The 27,427-nt window shown below is 30.9% G+C and overlaps 1 protein-coding gene across 1 annotated transcript in view; it reads right to left on the bottom strand.

The window, feature by feature from the left end:
- Positions 1-18,212, bottom strand: part of LOC136980972 (voltage-gated hydrogen channel 1-like) — a 38,562-nt gene extending 20,350 nt beyond the window's left edge. Inside the window, exons 1-2 of the mRNA XM_067277171.1 lie at positions 18,082-18,212; positions 2,982-3,160 (exon numbers count right to left, since the gene is read on the bottom strand). Of these exons, the coding sequence (XP_067133272.1) occupies positions 2,982-3,152 (171 nt within the window). The 5' untranslated portion in view covers positions 3,153-3,160; positions 18,082-18,212. The remainder of the gene's footprint in view (positions 1-2,981; positions 3,161-18,081) is intronic.
- Positions 18,213-27,427: the final 9,215 nt, after the last annotated feature.

The following is a 27,427-nucleotide window of genomic DNA, read 5'->3' as shown; positions in this document are numbered from 1 at the left end:
AATCATTTCATACCATGCGTTGAATTCATTTAATCTCTAAAATGCTAAAAAGAAACATGTTTTTACTGATGATTAAAAAAAGGCTGTGATCGTATTGACCAAGTGAAATATGAACTGCGCTTTTCAGAATTTTCAGTAACTCATGGTGGGAATTCAAGTATTAAAAATCACTTGAAATGTGCAAAACATAATACATTTGAGGAAGTTCCTATTGCTTGCCTTGTCATATTTTAAATGTACCAATTTAAGTAACAAAGAATTTTTTAGAAAAGTTTACATTAGTGATAAATATTAATAACTTAATAATAATATATGTTTAATTCAGTTATTAAAAATTGCTTTTAACTTGTTTTTGTTAACTACTACTTTATTTAGCCTTTTCAATCATAGGTACTTATCCTAGTAGGCTTAATTTTCTGTTGCAAGTATTTTCTCAAAATTGTCCCAGTTTGAGAAAAAAATATTATGGTAAGCCTACCTTTACACAGCAATGTTTATTGGCATATAAGCAGTGTTCTTCCACATGGAAGATTTTTGTTGAGTGCCAAGCTAGTATCCTTGGAATTCATAATCCATATTTCAATTGCATGGACAGATGAGTTATGATCATGGTATACTAAAATAAAATATTATCATTATTTACACCTAACAGTGTCAAAGTTATTATTTTTGTAATAGCTTTTGAAGCAAATGTATTTGTACTAACTGAGAACTAGGTTAATATTAATATTAAAAACATTCACTAAGCCAGAAAATCCAGCAGTATAGTGTTGATTTAATAACAGTGAACATTTTCAACAAACTTAAGTTGTCATCTTCAGGTTGAAAAGTAACTGAGATGATGGAACAGAGTTCGAAACACGTTTAAATACTGCAGAGTTCATAAAAACCAAATATAGCATGATATTTAATGACAGGGAGATATAAACTACCTCCAGTGCACAGAGATTTTTATTTCATCATCCCATAAACCTAGTTTGACAATATCAATTACATGTCAGATGCAACCAATAGTACGGCTTGTGTGAGCAAGATTGCCATCACCATTGCCAACATACATAGTATTATTTTGCTAAATTTGGCAGAAAAACCATCAGGTAATTTCAATTGCAGAAATTATTGTATTACAGATTCACTTGCAAAACAGGAGATTACTTACAATTCTCTTGGGAGATGCAAATTTTTGGAAATATTTAATCTAAAAAGTAAACTTCTCTATTAATTTTGTTAAGTTGACAATTTGCTTTCATGCCACTACTAGGGCCAGATAAATAAGGTTATTTAGAATCTGTAACTAACCAGACAACAGAAGTCTAAAGCTTAGTTCTGTGATCTGGAGGGCTTTGGTTTGATCCAGGTATATCTCTAAACTTTTTATGGCTAGTATATCCAGATTTGTTGAGCACCATCCTTTCCCATTCTGTCCTTCATGGATTGACCATGCTGTTCTCAATGGCCCGACCAAACTGAAAATGAGTAGGAAATACTTTATGTCTTCACAGTGCTCAACAAAGTGGAAAGATTAAAAAAATAAAAATAAATGCAATACAAAGTGAATTTGTCACAGTCTATTCAGGCCTTCATAGTAATCTATGGAATGGCTGTAACCTATAGTAGCCTGAATAGACTGTGACCTATGCTATACAGTATTAACACACTCAAGCTAAATCTTTAAATTCAGCATATTTAACTTTATTCTATGCTAACATTTTTGTCCATCTTTAATTTCTTCAGACTACTCATGGAACACGTTATTGATCAAACTCGAGAATTACAAGTGCTGAAAATATTAGTGCTGAATAAAATTAAATAAGCTGGATTTAAAGGTTTATTTTGAGTGTTTTACAGTGTGTTAATATAGAGCACAAAAAGAGAAGAAGTAACACATTATTTTTCATTGTAATCTGCATTTATCTATTTATCTACTTTATTTATCTCACTTTCTAAATTCTTGTTCCATTCTCTCAATCACTGAGACTAAACTGGGAAAAATATATATATACATATATATATTTATATATACTGCAGTGTTATTCAACTGATTATAGACCTTTGACACTACTTACAAAGTGCCAAGAAATTGAAAAAAAAAGACAACTAATTCTCATTTTGATATCTTCATTTCAGATTACATGATTTGTTAGTGTCAAAGGGATCTAACTGATATGCAATCAGACCCTGATTATGATTACTGATTCATAAAGAACTATAAAGTTCACCATTTCACCAAATTCACAATTCTTTGTCTCTTCAAGAACAAAATTGCCAAAAGAGTAACTATCAGCTAATGAACATTTTTGCATGTCCAAAGCCCCATTCACACTGAAAAATAACAATGACTGGGAACTTGTAAACAAAATAACACAAAACTTGGCTGAAATGTGGCCAGGAATTAAAAGAGCATGAAAACCCCAGAAGCAATTAAAAGATTTAACCAAGATGTTCAAGACCTGCTGATGGCCTGAATGTCTGATAACCAGAAAGACTACAGTTTATCCATAGAAAGAAAAACTGAGTTCTGTATTCAGGTATTGAGACAAGCCTTTATGAAGCTATGTTTAGAACTGCACAGAGGATTGGACTTGCAGATTATCCCTTCATTGAAAACGTATTCTTCAATAATAACTGAAAAATTGGAATAGCTCTTCAATGAAGAATAAATAAATGGTCAATAGAAGGAAGAGGCTAACCAATAGGCTAGAAAGGATAGTAAAAAATCAAACCATATTTAAATAATTAGCGTTCATTTTGTTACTTAGTTCTTTGTTTATTATGTATTACGAGAAAATTGCTGTTACAAATAATTTTTTTAAAGTACTTATGCCTAATAAAAAACTAGACTGAAATTTTTTTCAAATTTCGTATGATTACTACTAAAGTCTTACATAAATTCAAATAGATAATTATTCACATTTAATCTGATTTATTTTTATTTATTTCTTAATACTAAATAAATTCTGTAAAATATATTTCAGACATACTTGAAATTTATGAGAATGAAGAATTTTGCATAGTCTCTCTTGAAATGTAATGTATGGACGTAAATCAACATCAACTTCAAAATCTGTTGAGGAACTAATACAATCTTCTTTAGAATTTTCAACTTTTTTAACAGAAATATTATTCTTTTCTTGACCTGAATCCATCTTCATTTAATTTTCTAAGTAAATAAATAATCATTATTATAAAACTAAGCAATATACTTTATAATTAACTAGTTCTTTAAGTTACAAACATTAATTTTGTATTTTATAATGTTCATTGCATAATGCAGTGATTTTCAACTGGTGTGCCATGAGAGGATCATAGGTGTGCAATGAAAATTTTTGGAAGTTATTAAATAAATTATTTTCAAAAGAAACCCAAAGGACAATAAGTGTAAATGTCAAAATTAAAATCTCTAAAAATCTCATAATAATTTATGAAGACAAATTCACCAATCATGGAATAGTATCATTTATAGAGTGTAATGGATAGAAAATTACTTAAAGCAGAAATAACAGTAGAAAAGATAATACAAAAAGCAAATAAGAATATGAAAAGACATTGAATCCAAAAATAACCAAGATCAGTGAGTAAAGAAATCTTTTTAACATTTTGTAAAAACTTAATTATTTAATAGTTTTATCATTTCATATGGACAATAATTTAAAAAATGTTAAGCTAGGTATGTTAAGCTGTGCTTTTTGGATACTTTATGTTGGTATTAGTGTTGTATTAATATTAGACAAAATAAAATTACTTACATTTTCTTTATTATCTTAAATATTAAGTGTAATATCAATGTTTTAAAAAATTTTTTAATACAATTGTTATAGAATGTTGTAAACCTGCTGAAGAGAGACTGGACCATCAGATTGGAAACACACAAAAAAAATGTACAAATGAAAATAAAGATATTTTGTTTTGACTTTTCACTAAGATCTCTTTTCGCTAATCAGAAACTACACCAGTATAATAAGTCCTATCAATAAACAAAGTCTGAGTAGACACTGTTTTACATTTCTGTGTATATGTTATTGTGAAAGACAGAAATCCTGCAAATGTCAACATTCTCTGGTGAATGTCGGCACTCACACAGTCGTTTCATGCATGTACGAAATATTTTCTAAATATCATTACTTCTCACTTACATGGATATTCAGCATGCACTGATGTGAACGTTGAATAAAAATATTGTTCCTAGCATTTAGTCATAGAACAATTTTTTTTGCAATTACAGCATGTATAGCCTTCCCTTCCATTTCTCAAATTAGTTGCAGCTGCTTGTCTGAAGTACATTTTTTACATAACGTAACAGAAACTAACCTAACCCAACCTAAAACAAACCTAAACCTATACTAACATAACATAACATTAATAATATCACCAAATATTTGGTCTTTCACCAATGGGCTGTCGTATGTGTCAACATTCACTGGAGAATCTTGACATTCTCTAATTTTGGTCTTTCACAGTAACATATATATTAAGGACATAAAGGTAAAAAAATGGATAAGGAAGTTTAATTGCAAAATAATTTTTCTTAATAAAAAATACTAAAAATGATTTTTTTTAATAAAATACTTATACTTGTTTAAATGTTTATACTTTTTCCATTTAAAGAATAAAAAACCAGGAGAAACTTTTACAAAGTATCAGAAAATTAAAGATTGTGATACTGAAGCATGAAATTTGCAACTCAGATATATCATCATTGTTAAACTTTAACTTCAAGTAGACCCATCTTACAATATTCCATTATTTGAAGGAGCAAGGTAGGCAATTGATGATATAGAACTCAAATGATCACTAGACACTACCACTTATGTCACAGAATACAATTTAATAAATTATATACAACATTGTACAGCAGAAAAAAATATTTATTAAACTAATGTTTCAGTCATATTTAATGACCTTCCTCACGTTTGCATTAAAAAAAAAATCAAACAATTTACAAAAGCTAACAGAAAATAGAATAAAAACATTGAAATGCTTAACAAGGTTTAAAATATAAAAAATAGGATATTTTATTACTTGTTACACTATAAAAACATGTGCAACACAAAAGGCGACAGAAACTGGAGACAAACAACTTTTGTTCTTTAGTTTTATGCATATGCCTTTGTAGTGAAACAAATTGTAAAAAATTTATATTTTTTTGTATTTTAAACCTTGTTAAGTATTTCAATGTTTTTATTCTATTTTCTGTTTGCTGTTAAAAAAAATCAAACAATTTACAAAAGCTAAACTGAGGAAGGTCATTAAATATGACCAAAACATTAGTTTAATAAACATTTTTGTTTTGTACAAGGTTGTACATAGTTGAGTGATCTACCGAAGCAGTTATTTTATAAACTGAGGCTACAACTTACTTCATTAAACAATTGTTTAAATCTATTTATTTACAGCAGCTTAATAGCTTGATTAAATAAATATGTTATTTCAATTTCATGTTTTTCAAAAAAAATCAATTATATTTCTATTATTATTTTAATATTTTCACTTAATTTTATTTAATAACATATATCATATATATCAATAAGCAACCTACCTTCACCATGAATTTTTAAATATAGATTAGTTGTCATTAATTACTGCTACTATCAAATGAAACTCGGAAATGGAAAATAGCAATACCAAAAGAATAAGCTATTTCAGTCGAACACACACCCCCCTTTTTAAAAATATATAGCTCCCACTTATATTCTTTTCAAGTACCTAAATACCTTCTTCACATAAACAGTACACATTGTATAATACTTGTGTTTACCAATTGTAATTTTGTATATTATGTAAAATTTACATATTAAATTAAAAAGAACCAAGCTGGGAAAAATATAATTTAATATATAATGCCCATTAAAATTATTTTACATACTTCTCAGTATTTACTTCAAAAATAGGCCTATATTTTTAAATAATTTTTGGTTTTATTTATAAAAATAGGAAACTTGCATTGTTTATCTGATATCATGCATTAAGAATGAAGACAATTGATTTAAAAATTTACATCTAATTGTAGTGGATGGAATCGCCCAGACGAGTGATTCCCGCAGTTTGTAAGATAACGAAAACTTTGGTAATTCAAAATCATAGTCGTTACGGAAGAACCGTTAGAAAAGATCCGCTGGGAAAGCCGTTGTGGTTTGAATTGACGATCGACGGACGATTGGCTGTCGGAGAATGGCCGTTGGCCAGACATTATGAAGACATCGAAGCTGATTGGCAGAGAATTCAAACGCCAGCTACTATATAAAAAGTAGTTTTCGGCAGGAAAAGGTTGGATCAGTTCTATCGAAGTTCTATCTATCTCTCTCTTTGGGACTTGCGGAAACCGGGTGTAAGTGGACTCCCGTTGGACTATCACGAACTTTTCCTGACTCAGAGGTGCCGCGAGTACTAAGTCTGTTAGCGGAGGTCGTAAGGTGTCCTTCCGATGAACTTGTATGGAACATAGTCAGTTGTAACTTAGATTAGTGTTTTGTGGATACTTAGTTGTAAACGTTATTTTGTATTTATTTTGTATGTTTGTCTCATCAATATAAATGTTGTGTTTTGTCAATCCGACTGGTGTTATTTTGAACATTACTCTAATGATAAATGTATTACAAATTAGAATTTTTAAATTGGTTTCAAAAACTGAAATAATTTCAAATTACAAAAAAAGATGTAGTAATTTAACACAAATTACAAAGTCAAATCATCAATAATTTGGGAAATTAGTTGAATTCATTGATAACTGTGAGATTAAATTAGTGAAGCTACAGAAAGAGAATTGCAATAGCTTATCAAAGACTAATCATGTGAATCTGTCCCCAAACAGTCCATTTTTTATCTTTGAAAATTTACTTTTATAATTTACAATAGGTTAATAGTTTTTAATGACAGTTGAATGCTTCTAAAAATTAAGTTTCTTGTTGGAAGTGGACTGGCATATCATGAGATTCTAAGGGTCTGTTCAGAAATGCTTTACCAGTTCAACTGCTGAGAACAAAGTCTAGTACATTTTGGAATGACCAGTTTGATGTGATAATGTTTTGGTGCAAAAAAAACTCTCTCCATTTTAATTCACCATTATCATTTGACATTAATGTTACTCAATGTCATTATTATTATAACAGTAGTGTGTAAAAATAATGTGATTAATTAAAATCTACATACAGATTGTCACTAGTTGTCATTAATTACTGCTACTATCAAATGAAACTCAGAAATGGAAAATAGCAATACCAAAACAATAAGCTATTTTTGGACTTGAACACACACACACCTCCTCCTCCTATATATAATCTCAAAATATTGCCATTTAAAAGTACAGGGTGGGACAGAAAAGATGGACATTTTTTTAAAAATTCTCATCTGTAATTGTTACTACAAAAGATATTTGTTGAAAGATCGAGTTTGTATTGAAATAGCATTTTATAGAAACAAGTGTGGAAAACAACATCTCCCATGTGATGTCTGTTATCAGTGATGCATTTCTGGAGATGATTTTGGCAACTTCCACGCGAATAGCTTCCTTTAGTTCTTGCAAAGAACATGCTTATGCTCATATACATGTGCCTTGAGGTGCTCCCACAAGTAACAATTGTTCATGGATAGGTCGGGTGAACAAGGAGGCCAACGAATGTCACCAAACCTGGAAATGAGGCAACCAGGAAAGAGACGACGAATAATGTCAATTGATGCTCTAGCTGTGTGGGCTGTTGCCCCATCCTATTGAAACCACACACATCTGCTGGGAATATATTTCCATCGTATGCAAGGATGAAGAAACGTATTCTCGTCAGATGCGTACAACTGAACGATCCCCTTTGCGTATGACTGTTTTCTCAGTCATATACAAACACATGGTGTTCTATCATCCATGGCTCCATGCCTTTAACTGAAAAGACAATGCTAAGACCTCACTACTTTCACACTACCTGCCACACATATGTCACTCCACCTGGTGGTGAGTTATAGCCATTTCAAAAAGTCTGTCCTTTCTGTCCCACCCTGTATTCGCTTGTGCCAACGATAGATCTCACACCTAGCGGTATTAGCGCAAACTACATATTGGCGACTGCTATGGGTATAAAGTCTGTGGTCTGTTAGAATTAGAAAGTGTTCAACCTACCTTGGTAAATAATAAGTATTACTGTGTATTTGGATGTAAGTCTAAAGGTTCATCAAACTCAGTACATATGCACAGATTCCAAAAGATACTGCAAAAAAAGTGGGAAATAAAACTTGTTATCACTTCAGTTTCACCAACACCAATTGATAATTCTAGTATTTATTATGGTATTTCTTTATTATTTTATAAAACCCACCTTATAAACAAAGCATTGACAAATATATATATATATATATCACATTGGAAATGGAATAGAACAGAATCGCACCGAAATAGGTTTTCTAATAGAACTCCACCTGAAGAAGGTCCTAAGGTAGACCGAAAATGTTTGTGATATGTTAAAAACATTTGCAAAACTTCATAAGGTTAGCATGATTTATACAGGTACTCTTCACTTTACGACCTATCTGCTTAACGACCACTCGCACTTACGACCAATCAAGTTTTGACCTGCACTTCGGGGAATCCCCTTTCTCAGCTTGAGTGTCAGCCAGTGGTGAACGGTGACATGCGCACTAAGCATACTATAATAGGCTTGCGCATACTATACTTGTATAATTTTACAATGATCCTATATTCCCGGCGCAAGCTCCTCACTTATCGACCAATTCGCTTAATGACATAGTCGTCAGAAAGGAACTCGGTCGTAAAGTGAGGAGTATCTGTATATATCTATATATATAATCAAGACAAGTTGATAATAATAATAATCAGTGCAGAGCCCAAATGGTTAGGAGTTGAAAGTTGAAATTTGGTACACAGTTAGGGTACGTCACAAGAACGCACACTAAGAAGAGATTTTTCGAAATTCCTCCCCATGGGGGAGAGGGACAAGATTAAGGCTTAACACTTCCATTAACAATGGAAGTGTCAAGTAACAATAAGAATGTCAACAATGGAAGTGTTATGTAACAATGGAATTGTCAAGAGAAAGAGACGTGCAAGATGCAGATGCAGTTTTTTTCGTTTTTGCAGAAAATTGAACGTATTTTTTGACCCATCTAAAAATTCTCTAATAAGTCCGGAAACAGGGGGATCAAATTCTTGCATTCTGTGAAAATGGGTAAGGTTGACTGTAATGTAATAATCTTAATTTTCGCTAAAACGGTTAGGAGTTGAAAGTTGAAATTTGGTACACACTTAGGGTACCAAATTTAAGTACCAAAGTGTTAAGTAACAATGGAGAACAAGAGAAAGCAAGTGCAAGATTTACGGGCGCTGGAGGAAAAATAAACAGAAAGAAAAAGAGTAATATGTTAGAACATATTCGATTTTCAAATTTAAACAGATTAGTTCGGTTTTTCTCAATCTTTCTTCTTTAGAACATTCGATGAAAATCGAACGATATAATCAGAACACGTTGTGAAAATCGAACAATATTAGAACATTCGATTTTCAAATTCGACCTTTCTTTAGAAATACTTAGTTTGTTGATGAAATTACTCTTTTTCTTTTGTGACTATAATGTAATAATCTTAATCTTCACGGTCGTTATTTTTGCCCGAGCAACGCCGGGCCTACCTGCCTAAAATAATAAATATCATCATGATTTCTAATAAAAATTTATCAAAAACAGTTTTAATGCACCATATTTCATTGTTTCTAAGTACATTTTTTACCTATTTTTACTCATCTGAAAGTGAGCTGTGTTTTAGAATTGATTACCTCTTACATTTGTAGTCAAGATCGTGCAGTAGATTTTCTCAGTATGATGCAAGTCTTTGAAATTCTGCCCCTTAACTGTTTTTTATGCCGCCCGATGCGGCCACCTCTCTGCATCATAGCACGGCATGACCCTGTTTGTAGTTCAAAACAATGATCAGCAGTCATCATGCATAGACTACATAGGACATTCATTATGTATCAAAAACAGGTATTTTCAGCTTTACTGCTCCACAGTCATTACCAGTAAAGTTTATTTGAACTGGTAAGAGTGCTTAATTTAAACTTTAAGATGCATCATGATTCTGAAACAGACTTGATGTCTTAAAATTAAAGAAATATGGCATTATTTGAAATAAATTATTTTCTGTTCATTCTATAACTAGAACATATATTAGCATTGAATAATATTTTTTTTAAAAAATTAATAAAAGTTATCAATTATAAATCTAATGCTGCAATTTAATCTACTTAATTATCACGTTATCGTTCATTACTAATATTACAGATTTAATCACCATTAACTGAAAAACTAGATTGGTTACTTTTTATGCTGTTTCAATTATCTTAACACTAGAAGATTGCTATCTTTAATAACTTGATAACAGAATGAGTGCAAATCTCAAAATGAATAGTAACCTTTAGATATCAATTATACTGATTATTTAATACTACCTATAATAAAAATGCTGAAAAATAATAAATAATAATAAGTCAAATTAATAAGTATTATTAATAGTTCAAAAAATAAAAGCTTTACTCTTATATATTAAATTATCAGAAAAATTATTGAAAATTGAAAAATAAATATTAAAATATAAAATATTAATAGAATATGTTTTACTGAATTGGATTTATCAGAATTCAATGTTCCTTAAGATTTCAAATTAAGATAAGAAAATAGAAAAGATCTTGTGATCTTTTCTATTTTCTTATCTTAATTTGTGAATAGTTAAAAAAATCCAAGGATCAAATTTCCCTCAGTTACACTCAACAACAAAAAGATAAAAAATGTCAATTTCATAGTTATTATGCATATTTCAACATTGGGCTGTCCATAAATAATGTTCACACTGGAAGGGAGAGAGGAGGTTATGACAATTCAGGGGGAGGGGGTTATTCTCAAGAATGTAGTTAGATAGATGAAATCCAATACCGGTTATGAAAACCTTAGGGTCAAGAGGTCCCAATTAACCATATATGAACTTCTGATGCAAACCAGAAGTTACATTATTTCAATTCAAAACTTTTCTTCTAAAAGTAGTTAATAGATTACCAGAACAACTACACTGTTAAAGAAAAAGTATGATGTACCTATACAGGAGTAAGCCACTACTAATTTGAGGTGGAGAAAATATACTTTTAAATTAAATAAATTAAGAATACAATTAAAACTTGAATCCCGGAATTGTGACGATGTCACACTAAATAATTGCTTGTTCTAATTTAGATAATGCATTTTCTTTTTCCATTGCTAGAAAATAAATGAAGTCTGCAGACTTCATTTGTTTTCTAGCAATGGGGGATGGCAATAAAACACTCACAAGGCATAGCAGAAACAACTTTTTCTATTCAAGAGAAAACAATACAGTAGAATCCAGTTGTTATAATCACAGATAATGTTATTGATCACTATTGTTATCATAATCAGTTGTCCAAAACACTATGTAAAATCAGTTAAAAATAATCCTCTTATTATAATAATCAAATTTCAGCTATTGTTATCAATTGTGGTAATTACACTTTGGGACAAACAATAAGAATTCTTAAAAAATTTATAATAAAAGGAACTTATCCTCAAAATTTATTTTTAACCAAAACATACCTTTCACATACTGTAAGTGTATGACAATAATTCTAGAAAATACATGTACTGTAGATCTTTTCCTAAAGAACACCCTTGAGGGTTGAGATTTCTGTAGTTGAATTTTGTGATCTATTGAGTTAAGAAGACTATATAAAGTGCTCTATAAAAAGTTTTTTAAATCATGGCAGAAGCAAAGCAAAAGCAGAGATTTGTCACTTTAAGAAAAGCAAAGAATTTTAGAATGCTACAATAAGGCCGCGACTCCACTAGCCGTAAAACAGCCATAAAACCCCTCGCCGTAAAAGCTTTTAATCACGTGACCTATTTGTGTTTGCACTCGGATTGCAGTGGAGGTCTGGCTAGCAAAGCTTTTTACGGCGACAGTACTATTACGGTGTATACGTGATATATCGATATAAAGACAATAATTATATTCTACAAGTTTTCTCTATACTATAATTACAAATATAGTAAAAGTAATAACTTTACTTTCATATATTGACTTTTATTATTATATTATTAAGATAATATACAACATTTATAAGCTTAGCTTTTTTATTATATACTCCTCTAAATTGAAGGATTTTCCTTTAGCCGTTCATATCGTGTGTTTTAGGCATCCATTATTATAATCGGGATACCTCTTGTCGTAGATACATGAATACTTTCGGATGTTTTCGATAAATCTTTCCAGATCTTCTAGAGTAGCCATGAGAGAACGTACACAAAAGCTCGTTTTCCGCCATTTTCGCACCGTGTTACGATGACCTAGATTTAACTGACTTCTGATTGGTGGATGGTACCAGTTTATGGTCGTATTCACTTCGAAAGTTGAACACTGCTCAACTCGCTTTTACGTTGGTTTTACGACCTGCTCAGGTGTAAAATATCATGGTCACGTGATTAAAAGCTTTTACGGCGAGGGGTTTTACGGCCCTTTTACGGCTAGTGGAGTCGCGGCCTTAGTTCCTTAAAATGAGTCAATGTAGTGCAGCTGTACATTTAAAAACTTCACAACTACTCTTGTGTAAGATCTTAAAAAACAGATCAAACAGAAATGTCTTCATTTTCTAACAAAAACATGGATCATAAGAAAAAACAATATGGAAAGTATAATCAGGTTGAGTCAGCATTAGAAATTTGGTTTAGTAATGTTCATGAAAAGAATGCTCCTATAGGTTAATGGATCTATTGTGTATCAAAAAACAGAACTAGAAAAAACTATGGGCAAAGATATTATTGCAACTGATGGATGGTTTCAACAGATAAACAAATTGACAGAATATCATGTTTAAATGTCTTCACAGTGAACAGAAAAGTGTTGAGATGTCAGCAGCTAATGAGTGATTAAAAACAGAGTGAGCTTATAAATTATGCAACCAATTTGGCACTAGAGGGAAGCGTTAGGCACCATCTCTTATTAAATTTAATAATTATAAGAACTAGCCTAAAAGAAGGGATAAAAATGCAAGTTTGATTACAGGTAAAACATTGGGAAACCTGCAAGGAAAGCCAATCAGAGTGAATACAATCATTAAAATATTTGTAAAAAGTAAGCACTTGAAATATTTAATGTGATCAGCAAGAAAGGGAGTCCCAATCTAGACTTAGGAACATTAGGATTAGGTGTAAATGGGAGGTTAGCAAGTTTATTATATTTTTTGTTTAGAATAAGTTTCTCCAATTAATGCCCAGATGCAAGAAGCTCTATGAATTCATCATGCTATGCAATATAGAGCAACAAGCTTCAAAAAGCATTATGATTATGAGAATTCTATTCAGGAGTTAATATATTCCAAAAAACAGACAACACTAAGTTTTTTCAAGTAAATTTTTTGTTGTTTTCAAAAACAGTAATTTATTAGAAAGTAGCATATATAAATGTGTAATATTGTATTAAGTATACAGTTTCTGATAAACAAATTGTAAAAATGTCATACTGTAATAGTTTGTCATAAATTGAGTACAATAATAATTTTTTTCCCCTGTTTAATGTTATCATAATTGCAAATCCCAAAGTGACCATAATAAGTAGATTTCTCTGTACTAATATAATGCCTTTATCTTTTTGTCATAATGAAAATGCATCCTGTGTCAATAATGCCCTTTCTTTCTTTTAAATTTTATTTATAATTGTTTAGTAATGCTATAGGTTTTTAGCATCAGATTACTGTCCCAAAAAAACAATTAACATGTCCCCTAAAAACAAGACATAAGAAAAAGCAAATAATGAAAAAACAATAAGTATAGCATATATATACTGTATAATATATATAAAATTTATGAAATATGCATAGTAATATGCAAAAAAAATTTTGATACAAAAGCTATAGAAAACATGTATATATTAAAAGACTTGTATAAAAATACATTATAATTTTTCATTGTAATTAAATTTAAAATAAATAGAATTGAAAAATAAAAAGGACTACACATTTAAAGTTGCTGTAATAACAAGATAAAAGAATGACAGTCTAGATAAAAAAAAAAAAAAAGACAAAAATTAGGAAATGACAAACATGATAAATTTCAAGGAAGAACACAGATAAAAGAATTATGTGGATAAGTAAACCATTGAAGTACTTATAAAATAACAATTGATTGAAACAATTAATGCATACAGAAAATCAAAGATAGGCCCATTTTGTCTGGGTAGTTTGTGCATAACTTCATTCTGTACATAAATATATGCAAATATTGTCTAAAGGTGCAATAATTTATAACAATGGAATTGCACTTGGCTTTATCCTTTGTCACTGACAAGGAGACGGCCAGACGTTGTCCTCTCCGATTTGAAAAAACTTGGTGAGCACTTAACCCTAAACACAAATAGTTTCTTGTCCAAATAATAGGACCCACTTCTCAAGCATTTCCAAAAAACAGACCTCTGAAAATTGTGTTTATAAGTCCGAAAGTTCTACATATTGTAAGAATGGCAGTAGCCAAGTAGATAAGATTCTAGACACTGGACTTATATGATATGGGTACAATCCTTTTTGAGTTTTGTTTTTATTTTTTTTTTTAATGTGTAACAATTATTTTATTATTTTACCATATTATTAACATTATTATTACTATTCTTACTCCTCACACAAGCTTCAGATATGGTGGTATTATGTTTGTTACACTTCAAATAAAACAAGTGCATGAGGGAATTGTCCATAACATTAACAATTAAAAGAAAAATGCTGCAATTATGCTATCCTATTTTCATATCAGAAACTTGTCTTTTTCATCCATAAGCAGTAATGTCTGAAGCTTATTCGCTTGTGTTGACAGAGTATGTATGTAACCACAAGCTAAAATATCCAAAAATAAATACGAAAAAACAAAAATTTTATTTAATGTCATAAAACAGTTAAATCTACAGAAACTTCGTTTTGAAACAATATCAAAAATCTTTTATAAGCTCTAAATATGAGGAATAAGAATAATAATAATAATGCTAATGATATGCTAAAATAACTGTTATATATATATATATATATATATATATTTTTTTTTTTAAACTGATGTCACCTAGAATTGAGCCCATATCAAGTAGTTCCAGAATCTACAACCTTAACTGCTCGGCTACTGTCATTCTTATGATACAAAGAACTTCCAGACTTATAAGATAAAACTCAATTTTCAGAGGCCTGTTTTACAGAAATGCTTGAGAAGTGGGTCCTATATTTGGACAAAGAACTATTTGTAATTAGGGCTACGTGCTTGCTAAGTTTTGTTTGAATTGAAGAGGACAACATCTGGCCATCTCCTTGTAAGTAAAACTTTAAGAGTTTAACAAATAAACTATATCATCTGGTTGGTTAATTAATTAGCATTATTATAAACTTTATTATAAATTCTATACATTCTATTAGCAACAAATATATTTAATTTTTATCTATTAGAAATTTCAATATACCATAGTAAATATTTCAGTATTTAACCTTACATAAAATTCTAATTATTAATCATAAATTCATATGTGACACAGCTATTTCTGTTTCAAATAAATTACAATGAAATCATGTTAAAGGAGTTAACATTTAATGCAATAAAGTGCTTTTGGAGGTCATCATTTCCATCATCAGATCCAAATGTTTAACTGTTTTACAATTTAACAGAACTGCTTAAGTCTCAAATACAGATACTTATATCATTTGAAAACAATATAACCATCTGTATTTAAACTTAAGCATCTGTTTTATTGGATTGTAAGACAGTTAAACATTTGAAACTGATGATGGGATGAAATGATCCCAAAAAGCACTTCATTGTGTTAAAAAGTTGACTCCTTTAACATGATTTCATAGTTATTTCCGTTTCAAGTTTAATCACGGAATCATCTAATTCAGTCTTACAATGCTGTAGTTTATATTTATCTTGTATAGAAATATGCTAATTATCATCATTCTTACTAGTTAAAAATTTTCATTTAATGTCAACTTTTAACTAAGTGATAGAATTTCATGACTTTAAAACAATCATTTACAATGAAAAACCATTTAGGATAAATTTAACTTAAATTTTATCCACAATTACACTATCTGAAGGTACAAAAATTATTTAAGGTTTACATTAATATGATAAATGCATATGATGTTATTATATATATGCATCTGTGTACAAAATATGCTACAATAAAGTCTTGAGTCATCTAACTGAAGTTGCTATGAGAAAATCAACAGGACAGATTAAAGTGATTTTACACACATTGATAAATACATTTAAAATATTTACTTCATTACTATTTTGTCATAATTTAAGCAACTAATTTAAAGCATGAAAGAGTATTTAGGACACTGCTGTAAGAACTTATATTAAAAAGAAAAACACATTTTCAAGGAGTAAGTTTATAATAAAAGGAGAGATTTTAAATCATTTTGTAATGATTAATACATACCCTATTCTTGAATGTTTTTCCAAGAAATTGCAAGTAATGTTTAAGTTATTGGAGAATTTGCTTTTTTTTCTATTGAGGGTGATTTTCGAATATTCTAATGTTTAGTGATTTGACAATTTAAACATTGGAAAATTAGATAATCATTTCAATTTTTTTTTTTTGTTGTTGTTTTACTAGTTGAGATCATTATCTTCTGAGATAATGATCTCAACTAGTAAAACAACAACAAAAAATTTATTTAAGCATTTCCAAAACATGAAATTTCTTTTTTACATATTTTTTCTTCTTACTAGCAACAAATATTAATTATTTTATTACCTAACTCTCATTATATCATCATTTTTTTACAATAAATAAAACTCTGATCATATTTGACATCTAAGACATACATTTTTCAGACGAATGGAAGAAATATTACTATAAAAGAAAAGATCAAAAGGATACCATTATGACAATTACATAACAATGACAACTGAATAAAATGTAAATTTTCCATATTGATATTTAAAAATAATTTTTAATTTGAGACAAAATTTACAATGAAACATCAATCGACTATCTCAAAGTAATTTATTAAGCATTCTTGTCGGTCGATATCATTAATAAAAAGCCAACGAAATAAAATCAAATAATGGAAAGAAGTCAATGATCCCAATAACCAAAAAAAACTTTGAAAACAAAGTTTGACCTCATTATTCCATACATTTTACAGAATCGGTTGCATTTATCATATCAGTATAAGTACATTTAACTTTATAACAAAACGGTAGTAACCACAACCAGTAAAATCAACGACACACTGTAAAATTATTTAGTATAATTTTACGGTGTGTCGTTGATTTTGCTGGTGGTAAAATAATTTTACCACTAATAGTAAGCACACGACATTTCGCATTTGTTTATTACTATTTTTAATCGTAAAACAATATCAAGTTGTTTACAATATTAAACACAAAATTCTTGGTATAGGAAAAAAAAAAAAAACAAATTACTAGTATTCTGATGTCATGAAGTGACATAGTGCTATCAAATGTCATTTTAAAAGTTAATAATAGTCTACTTATTAAGCAAGAGTTTATCTTTTTTTGCATAATTAAATTTAGCTAATATTATTATTCTTTTAAGGGATAAAATACTCCTGGAAAAGAAAAAGTTTTTCAAAAAAATCTTATTTAACAAATTACACTATTTAAATATAATAATAATAATAATAATAATAATAAAGCAATCTTTAGCGAACCAAATTAAATTTTTATACGCGAAATTCAATTATCTGGACAAAAAATATTTAATATTTATATGCATTTTAATGTTTTTGATTGGTTAAAAATATTGAAATTGATTAAAAAAACAGTGCATGTGGTGCACTGTTTTTTAAAATCAATTTCAATTTCAATCTCGTGTTTATAATATTGGATCAGATTTGTTTACATATAATGCGTTTATTTGACGAAAGCAACAGATAATATACGTGAAAGGAAGCTAACTCCATTTTTATTTTTAATAATAACTAATAATACAATAAACAAGGATTAAAAATTAAATATACTCGGATACTACATAATATACTTAAATTTAAAAGATTAATAAAATATTGAATTATAATTTTGTTAAACTCACACTTAGAAAATTTAACTTCCGCAAGATTTTTGTTTTTTAATTTTATTTTTCTTAATTTTTGCACCATCCGAGAACACCGACCACTGGCCTGGAAGCCATATTTATTTACTGAATAACTTTTTGGAAAACAACGCCCTCTCGATAAATGAATCTCGAAAGGAAATTAAATAAAATTTTTTTTATTTATTTTTATTATTATTTTATCCGGGCGGCAAACGAAGCGATAAGATAAGATTGTCAATTTTAATCTTATAAGATAGAATTAAAATGGGATGAACAATAGAAAATATAAAATTAAAATGATTAAAAAACTAAGACAAATATTTCTCGCCTTGCACCGTATGTTTACTAAATTGAAAGTTTAATTTATAAATTAAGTTTATATACAAACATTTAAAGTAAAGAATTGTTAAATTAAAATGAGATGTAATAGATTCACAAATATTTGAAAAGCGATTAAAACATTTTATAAAAACAATAGCGAGGTTTCGGCCGAAGTTTTCATCTGTAAAAAGTGAACGTCGAATGTCAAGTGCCGCTATCTTGTCGACGTTCGACGTTCACGTTTTACAGATGAAAACTTCGGCCGCAATCTTGCTAATTAGTAAGGATAACAAATTTTTGAATTTAAAAACTGAATATTTTGTTAAATTGATCACTGTTATATTTAATTTTTATTTTTCTATTATTAGACTACTGTAACATTTATGGCAAAGTGTTTAAGAGCAAAAGTCGTTACCGTAGGAAGTTTTAACAGCGTTAAATCAAAAAATTTACCCGTAAATGAATAAATTTTATTTCGTGGAAAATCATTATTGAGCCCACAAGTGGGCCGAGTCGATAAAACTGTGAGGACCCGAAAAAATTATAAAAATCAGAATTTTAAAGACACGGAGAGCTTCTCTCTATTGCTTCCTATTGTGCCACAATCCTAACGTTTTTGTTAAAGAAATGGTCGATTATTTTTTTAAATCATTTTTTCCAAAAAAATGAGTTAGGACGGATCACACCCCCGAAAAATTCTGTGAAAATAAGTGATTCCAGTGTTGAAAAATTATTTTATTATTGTTTTTGGCACAAGAACATACTAGACTAAACTGCGCCAGTAAACAGGTAAAATAAATAATTACTGGTGAATGAATAAATAGCAAATAATAGATAAAAAAATAAAAAAATTGATTTATTATTGTATTTACTCAATAGTAGAAATTACGTTCGTTTATTTCATTTTCTGTTACTCAACCGCATCCTTCCGATGAGTAATCCTTCCGATGAGTATCTGTAATCATTTCTGGAGATGAAAATAAAACCGAAGAGTAATCTCATTTCCGGAACTCGTGGATATTTTAAATGGTTTTGAAAACTATTTTAATCATTAGATCCACAATCTTAAATTATTCATTTCTTACGAGGGGAGTCCGATATTAAAGATACAGGCAAAAATTACACTAACATTTATAATTAAAGAAAATATTTAATACATTCCACAAAAACTACATACTTTTGTTTATTTCTCGACATAATCGCCGTAAACGTTGAGACATTTATCCCAGAGTGACACTAATTTGAACGTCCCTTCACGGTACTGTCACTTATCAAGTTGCTTGAAGTAAGTCAAAACAGTGTCTTTCAATTCCTTCTGATCCGCAAAGCGTTTCCCCGCCAAAAATTTCGTTTAGGGTCCGAATAAGTGAAAATCCGAGGGGGCTAAATCTGAACTATCAGAGGATGTCGCAGGACCTCCCAATTCCTCTGCGCCAACCACAGTTCGTTTTATTTGATAGTCCAAATTTAGCCTCCTCAGATTTTCATTTATTCGGACCTTTAAAGAAATTTTTGGCGGGGAAACGCTTTGCGGATCAGGAGGAATTGGAAGATACAATTCTGGACTACTACAAGTAACAGTACGGTGATGTTCAAACTATTGTCACGCTGGGATGTCTCAATGTTTATGGCGATTATGTCGAGGAATAAACAAAAGTATGTAGTTTTAATGGAATGTATTAAAAATTTTGTTTAATTATAAATGTTAGTGTAATATTTTGGTCTGTATTTTTAATATCGGACTCCCCTCGTATATTATTTCGGAAAAATACCTAGTGAAAACAGAGGGGTAAGAGGAGATGCTTAGAAAATCATTCACGATGAATGATTCTGAATGTCAGATGTTACATAAAATACAGTAATATATATAGCAATTTACTACACCTGGATGTCAGTATTCGGGAATTCGATCATTCATGATCGAAAATTTACGTACCGAAATTTCAAATTTCGTGAAACATTTCGACATTTCTGGAAATGGGAGATCACATATGCTAAAAGATCACTGCACTCATCTCATTTGTATGATATCTGTCATTTTTTCTTTTCGCCCCGTGGACACTAAGAAGGCCTCATTATCAAGCCTATTATGGGTTCGGCTAGGCCTACAATGGTGGTGAAGGACCACCACCGAAAAATTCGATTTTTCGACCTGTGTGAATTCGATCTCGGGTCCCCCAGAGCGGTAAGCTGCTATCTTGACCGCTCGGCCATCCGGCCTCAAAGAGAATTCGATGTTTATGAAAGATTACTCGGCCCCATTATTCACGAATATGGAGTTCAGTGTACTCCAGTTGAATTTTTAACGTTTCGGCAATATATCATACGTTTCACTTGCAAACTTTTGCCAAAGTCACGTGTTTCCCTAATTGTTTTGGCCAGTGTATATATGTATAGACTAAAATCTGGTTATTGTAATCATTTCAAACAGAACTGCACTGATAATGTTAAATTGCAGTTGCTAGTATCATTATCAGTGAGTTGTCTGAAAATGATTACAATAGCGCATATCCTAGGTTTATTGAATCTGATATTATTAAAAATATTCATGTTAAAACTATTAGAGTTTTAGTTACAAGAGGGCTCCTCCGCCCTCTGGTAACTAAAAGCCTTTTTAATCAAACCTATCGATGGCCGGATAGCCGAGTGGCACTCTTCTGGGAGTCCCCGGATCGCATCCAGATCGAAAACACCCCAGAAATTTTTGGAGGTGGTCCGTCCGGATATGTCGGGCCCAGTCTCCATCATCCAGCCGAATCCATAATGGGTTTGCTAAAAATAGACTTTCATTAGCGCCCACAAGGTGGGAACTTAAAAATAAAAAGCATACCCATCAAGAGTATGGCGAGGCCCACAATGGGAGCGATACGGTAGTGAAAGACGAAACCCAACAAATCCCGACATGAAAAATTTCTGTGATTGCTCTCCCGGCTCGATCATGGAACCCAAGATCGTACTATTCTGCGGATCGAAGTTCGATCCGCAGAGCAGTAGGATGACGCCGTTTCGGTCATCCGACTGTAAAACGTATAATTTTATTAAAATTAATAAACGGGTCCCGTCCCTCACCACTCGGCCGTCCCATTTTGGTCCTGGCCGAACTCATAATGGGCTTGCTAAAAGAGGTCCTCTTAGTGCCCACAGGAGGAAATAAAAAAAACCTCATTCTTTTGCTTTAAATTCTGCTCGAACCGCCACTGAAATGCAACCAAGTGTGCATACAGCGATGTAATTCCGTCTGATCAAAATGTGCGCTTACCTTAACTGCTCAGCCATTCTGATCTGTCAGGACTTGATCGAACACAATACTGTATCTGATTTAAATGTTGATATCAAATAGATCTACTTACTACATAAAGTATTCGGAATTCGGGTATCAAAGTATTTGATATTCCTAATTTCGAAATATATTTCGTACCTGAGTTCCTCGCTTTTATGATCTTGTCACGAAGAAAAACGCCGCAAACTTAGAAAGTTTGATACATTCCTGGTCGGTGCCATTTTCTAGTATTCATGGTAGCCGTTCCTATTTACGGCTGGTAGATGGCCCGCGCTTCAACTCTAATTTCCGCGAGTACACGCCGTGAGGAAATTTTTAGCTTTTCGTTTCCGCATACGAGTACTAGACTTGATGTCACGACGTAAAAGTACCGTTTGCCGCTGCGTAATCTATGGTAATATGAGCCAACCTTAAGGCACTACGCTCCGAATCACGTGATCTTCGATTATAGGAAAACTTACTCATAGGGTGTTCGGCAACGTTTCAAATTCCATTTTCTTGAAAAAATGAGAAGCGCACACTCTCCCTTTGCTCAATAAAGGTTTTCATCGAGGCATTATCCACACAAACATCGTATTATTTAAATCTGACGATCACTCCTTGTAAAACAAACTTTAATAAAAATTTCGTTAGAATAGCCTGTAAATAACTTACATATGCACAATGTGTCAAGCGATAATTTTGCTCGAATTGCAATAAGATCGAACGGTTTGGTTGGAAGTTAATTTTCGAGGCAACCTGTATTTTTAAATACAGCGCGATTTGATAACGAGTTCTTTTCCGCCCCAGATTAGTAATGCTTAAAACTCAATGCAAATAAAATAAATTTTCGAGTATGGTACTCCTCAAAAATTCTCGCTACGTATACTGTACGTGTGCAAATAACTCTTTACGTATTCGTCTTATATCCGCAAAACAAGTTCGATTTAAATGTTTGAATTTGTTAAATTATTACCATCGCTTCTGGGTGTACGGGTTTCCTAATACACTAGAATACATACCTACTTCTGTATTCATGCTTACCTAGCATCGAGTGAAGATCCAGGTAAACATATTTGTCGCGTGATCAATACACTACGGACTGCGTTATCACAGCCGTGGTGTTTGTGGTGATATGATTAATAGTCTGAATTTAGAGCTTCAAAGGGTGACCATTCTACTTACGAAGCGAAACTCTCGATATAGAGTGAGTGACCAATTCACAATTGCGTGTATAAACACGAAGTACATACACACACTAATCACGAACGCGACGAGAGGTTCTAAAATACGATCACCGACCATTTTTGGTCTTTCGGACCATACGATTAATACGAGAATGTTCTATCCATTATTTTATTAAATTGTAATTAATTTAATATCAATCTAATTTCTATTTGTTCATTAAAATTACGTCCAAATCTGAAATTAGGAAAAGAACATCTTATTTAAGAAATGAAAATGTATTTTACAGTTTAAATAGAATACAGAGGAACAATATACGGTCATCGCAAACCCCGGCAAGGCGTATACATATAAATAAACAACTAACCCGTTAACGGGTTAGTTGTTTATTTATATGTATACGCCTTGCCGGGGTTTGCGATGACCGTTCCATATAAATAAACAACTAACCCGTAACGGGTTAGTTGTTGTTTATTTATATGGAACAATATACGTAAACTTTTTCTGTTCGCGATCACAATGTTTTACTCATTTAATATTTGGGAAAGAGGGTAGAATAGCTGGATTACGCCGAAACGAAGTACAAATTTCAACCATAAGAAATAATGGGAAAGTTTGTCGTATTTTAGGTTTTTAGGAACCAGGTATGCTCGCATGTCACTGTATGTAGTACACCCAACACATGAATCTATCAGACCCCTTCACATTCGTAGTTTAAAAACGCGAATTCCTTACCTGTCATCAGCGGGTGCGAAATGTCTTCGAAGTCGCAGTAATCGTGCAGATGATATCAATATACTTTCACCTAGCGTCAAGAAAATTTTGAGTATCGGTAATCGGTTTACACAAGGAATTCGAAACCGTGAACGGAAACATTATACAAAGACGCTATCAACTGTAGATCAAATGAGCGGTAACGTTAAATGCAATTTTATAACAATCGGATATAATAATGTTCAACTTCACAAACTGAATGGTTGTCTGTTGAGAGTAGCATTACTGTAGTAATCTATTTAGTTATTAAGGCCACAAAACTTCCATTTGCTGTCATGCGTCAGAAATTCAAAATCGGATTTAACACAAGTTGGAAAGAAATCGTCAAATTTTCATAATTTTGCTCGTCTTTTAAAACCTTCGCAATTTTGATTCAATGGTTAGATAAGTAATATTTTTTTTCTCTACTCTTTTTCCGGCTGAAGACGAATCGTCTCGTAATCCAAAGGCCCTACAAAGATGACGGGCATTTCCAAAAATAGTATATCGTTTTGTCTCACTGTTCACTCGAAACGAGATCCACCTGGTGCGTTACGCGCTCGAATCAGATGTGTTACTGTAATCGTCATCGGAATAATTAAATTACGAAACATCATAAAACTAATACTTTCATACTTTATTTTTCAAACAATATACAATACAACGGTTCCTTTTCTATATGCCGAGTGAGACATGTAAATTCCGTAAGGATTAATAATAGCTTTTGCAAACAAAAAAAAAGTTCCCGATATTGGTACTCGAGAAACGATTTTAAAAAAAAAATCACTGCCGCATCGGATCGATAAGGGTATTATTTATTTTTTTAAACAGCAGGCGACTTTATTTTAACTGCAAAACCTGGCGCGATACACAATAATAATAAAACTAATCTTAGAAATGATTCGACTACGCGTAAGTGAAATACTATTATTGCTTCGGTGTTTGTTATATAACTTACGTTCTTATCGCGGACAAAAGTGCCATTCAGTTTTCACTCTTGTCGTTAAACTTTTAACGTCGTCCAGTAAAGCAACGCTCTTCGAAAACAATTTAACGTTGCTAAAATGAAAACGTTTATCTCGAAACAAGAGAGCTATTCTATTCTTTAACTGGATTATTTGGGGGAGGGGCGTTCAGTTTACTTTGAAGATTAGAATGTTAACCTCCAAATATTTAATAGTTCACCCTTTCACAGATATAAATTTAAAATGCCGACTTTGAGATTTCGTTTATAAGAACTGTCGCACTAATTTGAATCGTCATAGAGAAAATAATCACGTATTAAATCCCCGAGTGTTAACATTCACGTCGCTGAAAAACAAACATATCATTATTTTACAAAGTTAAGTATACTTACGGGATGAAATTTGATGAAAAACCAAATTAAAACTTGAGATTCCGTAATTTATACCGCGATTGTCATTCATATCACATTCGTCAACTATTAAACTAAATGGCACGTGGAAGCACTAAAATTGTATGCGTCCTTTGCACGAATAAAATCAATATTTCTTTTTTTCGGTTTACAAATTCCTCTCTCCTGTAAGTGTACGTTATCAATCTTCCAGGTTTTAAATTACATCGCTTAAAAAAATCGCGCATTTGGCGAAATTTATATTCTACCATTTTTAATTATAAAATAAAACAATTCGCCATCTTTTTTGATTGAGTCTGGAATAACGATAGAATAATTGTAAAATCCATTTACACGAATGTTATCATCAATCTTGCACCTGTTGGCGTGGATTTAAAACTGCGGTTAATGTTACCTTAGGTAGCCAAGATGGCGGCTCGCCTCTGATTTCAGCAAGGAAACAGTGGGACGCACTTTCTAACCTATTCTAATAAATTACCATAATTATTAGCAACCAAATTATTAGGTTAGGTTAGGTTAGAACGTGCGTCCCACTGTTTCCTCGCTGGAATTAGAGACGAGCCGCCATCTTGGCTACCTATGGTAACATTAACCAAAACTGCTAACAGACAATACTATATTAGAAAGTAAATTATATTATATACGTGATTTCTTTATCATAATTCAATAAAGGATAATTATTGAACTAGATATGAAAATTCGTATAAACGTATTACTAAATTACATGCTTTCTACCTTCTCGACTTTGGGTGTGTTAGATTAACAATTAATTTAGCAAAAGTTTGGATTGTAAATGTTAAATACTTAAAAAAACTGAAACAAATATCTCCCATCATTTTTCACATTTATGCTCCTTTCTGGATTAATTTTTCACACTTATATTTTGTTACGATGAGCAAGATAATAAATTTTCAAATCTCAAACTAATGAACTGAATAATATATTGCAACCAACACAATAAATTTGTAAAAATATCCCATGTCTACGTGTTTCAAAACTGGAACCTGTGTATAACAGCGAGTTAAAATTACACTTACGAATCAGGTAGAAAATTTTGAAACTTACATTTTGCTGTTAATGCTCAGAACATTCATTATTTAAAATGAAAACAATTCATAGTTCTCAGATACAACAGATGTATGTGAACTATCACAAAAAGATTACATATTTCACTTAACAATTTGTTTGCATATGTAAAATTAGTAAGGACAGATTCCATGACAAGAAAAACCTCTCACCTTAATAATTTTGTATTTAATTATTATATAAAATTCCAGATCTAACAAAATACTTTCAGCCACACTTCAATCAACGAAAGTATGATCATTATATTCACATATTTTAGGAACAAAGTCTGGAAGTTGGACTTATTGTATGTAGTATATCCCACACATGAATCTTAGAACTAAATTAATCCTTTAAAGGAAAAAAAAAGATTAAACGGAAAATGATTGTGATTCAGATAATTTAATATATAATTTATAAATTGATGCTAAAACTATGGCTACTTTTTGTAATCCTATCTTCTTGCCACCATCCTATATTATGAGGAATCTCCTAATAACGTTTGAAGTCTTGGAAATGTAACTTAAAGATCCTCACAATGTTTTCCTCACAATGTTTTACTACAAATTAAGAATTTAAGTCGATTGATGTCTAATCATCTACCAGGTTATTTTAGGGATCAATTAATTCAACATTAGATTTCCTGTATGCATTTTGATGATTTACCGTGAATTAAAATCAGCAGTTATTGTAAGTTTCAAATGTGATGTTACAACTGTTCATAAATTGTTTCATCAAAATTAATCTTCTGTAAACTAAAACATTCTGAATAGAGAATAACTTCTACTTCTGGAACGACCATTATTATAATCTTCTCTTACTCTGACAAGCAAACATTGTTAAAATTTTCTAAACTAAAACTGAAAGTTGTCACTTACACTGTGTTGTGTTATATTTGCTAATCACAATTAACTTGAATATGTCTGAAGAGAAGTATAGTACAAGTTTATTTTTCATAAAATGGACAAAGCTCTCTCATTTGATTTAAGCATTGCATTGGTCTTTAAAATTAAAATTCCGGACATAATATAGTATTGAAAAATACCTTCACACAATAATTTTAATACTGAATAAATGCCAATTCAAAAACAAATGCCAGACCATTATTAGTTCAATTAAAACATTACATTGAATAAACTATCTGATCAGGTTCATCTTGACCATAACACAGAAATTTTTAGGTGTCTTAAGGGGTTTATTTCTACTTTAAAACTAACATTTCTTCAAATGAAAGAATATTAATAATGTTTAGAATGGATCTAAACATTGTAAACAAAATTATCTTAAAACTAATACCATGTTTTTTATATAAATTTTCTGTGAGAAAATGCTGATAATTAAGATATTATTAGTACTGGTAGAGCATTTTTGTGTCATATGTTAGG

The sequence above is a fragment of the Centruroides vittatus genome, unplaced genomic scaffold, assembly GCF_030686945.1.
Source record: "Centruroides vittatus isolate TY-2023 unplaced genomic scaffold, ASM3068694v2 contig_738, whole genome shotgun sequence".
Classification (NCBI taxonomy): domain Eukaryota; kingdom Metazoa; phylum Arthropoda; class Arachnida; order Scorpiones; family Buthidae; genus Centruroides; species Centruroides vittatus.
Note: the sequence above shows the minus strand (reverse complement) of the source record. Positions and strands in the feature narration are given on the sequence as shown.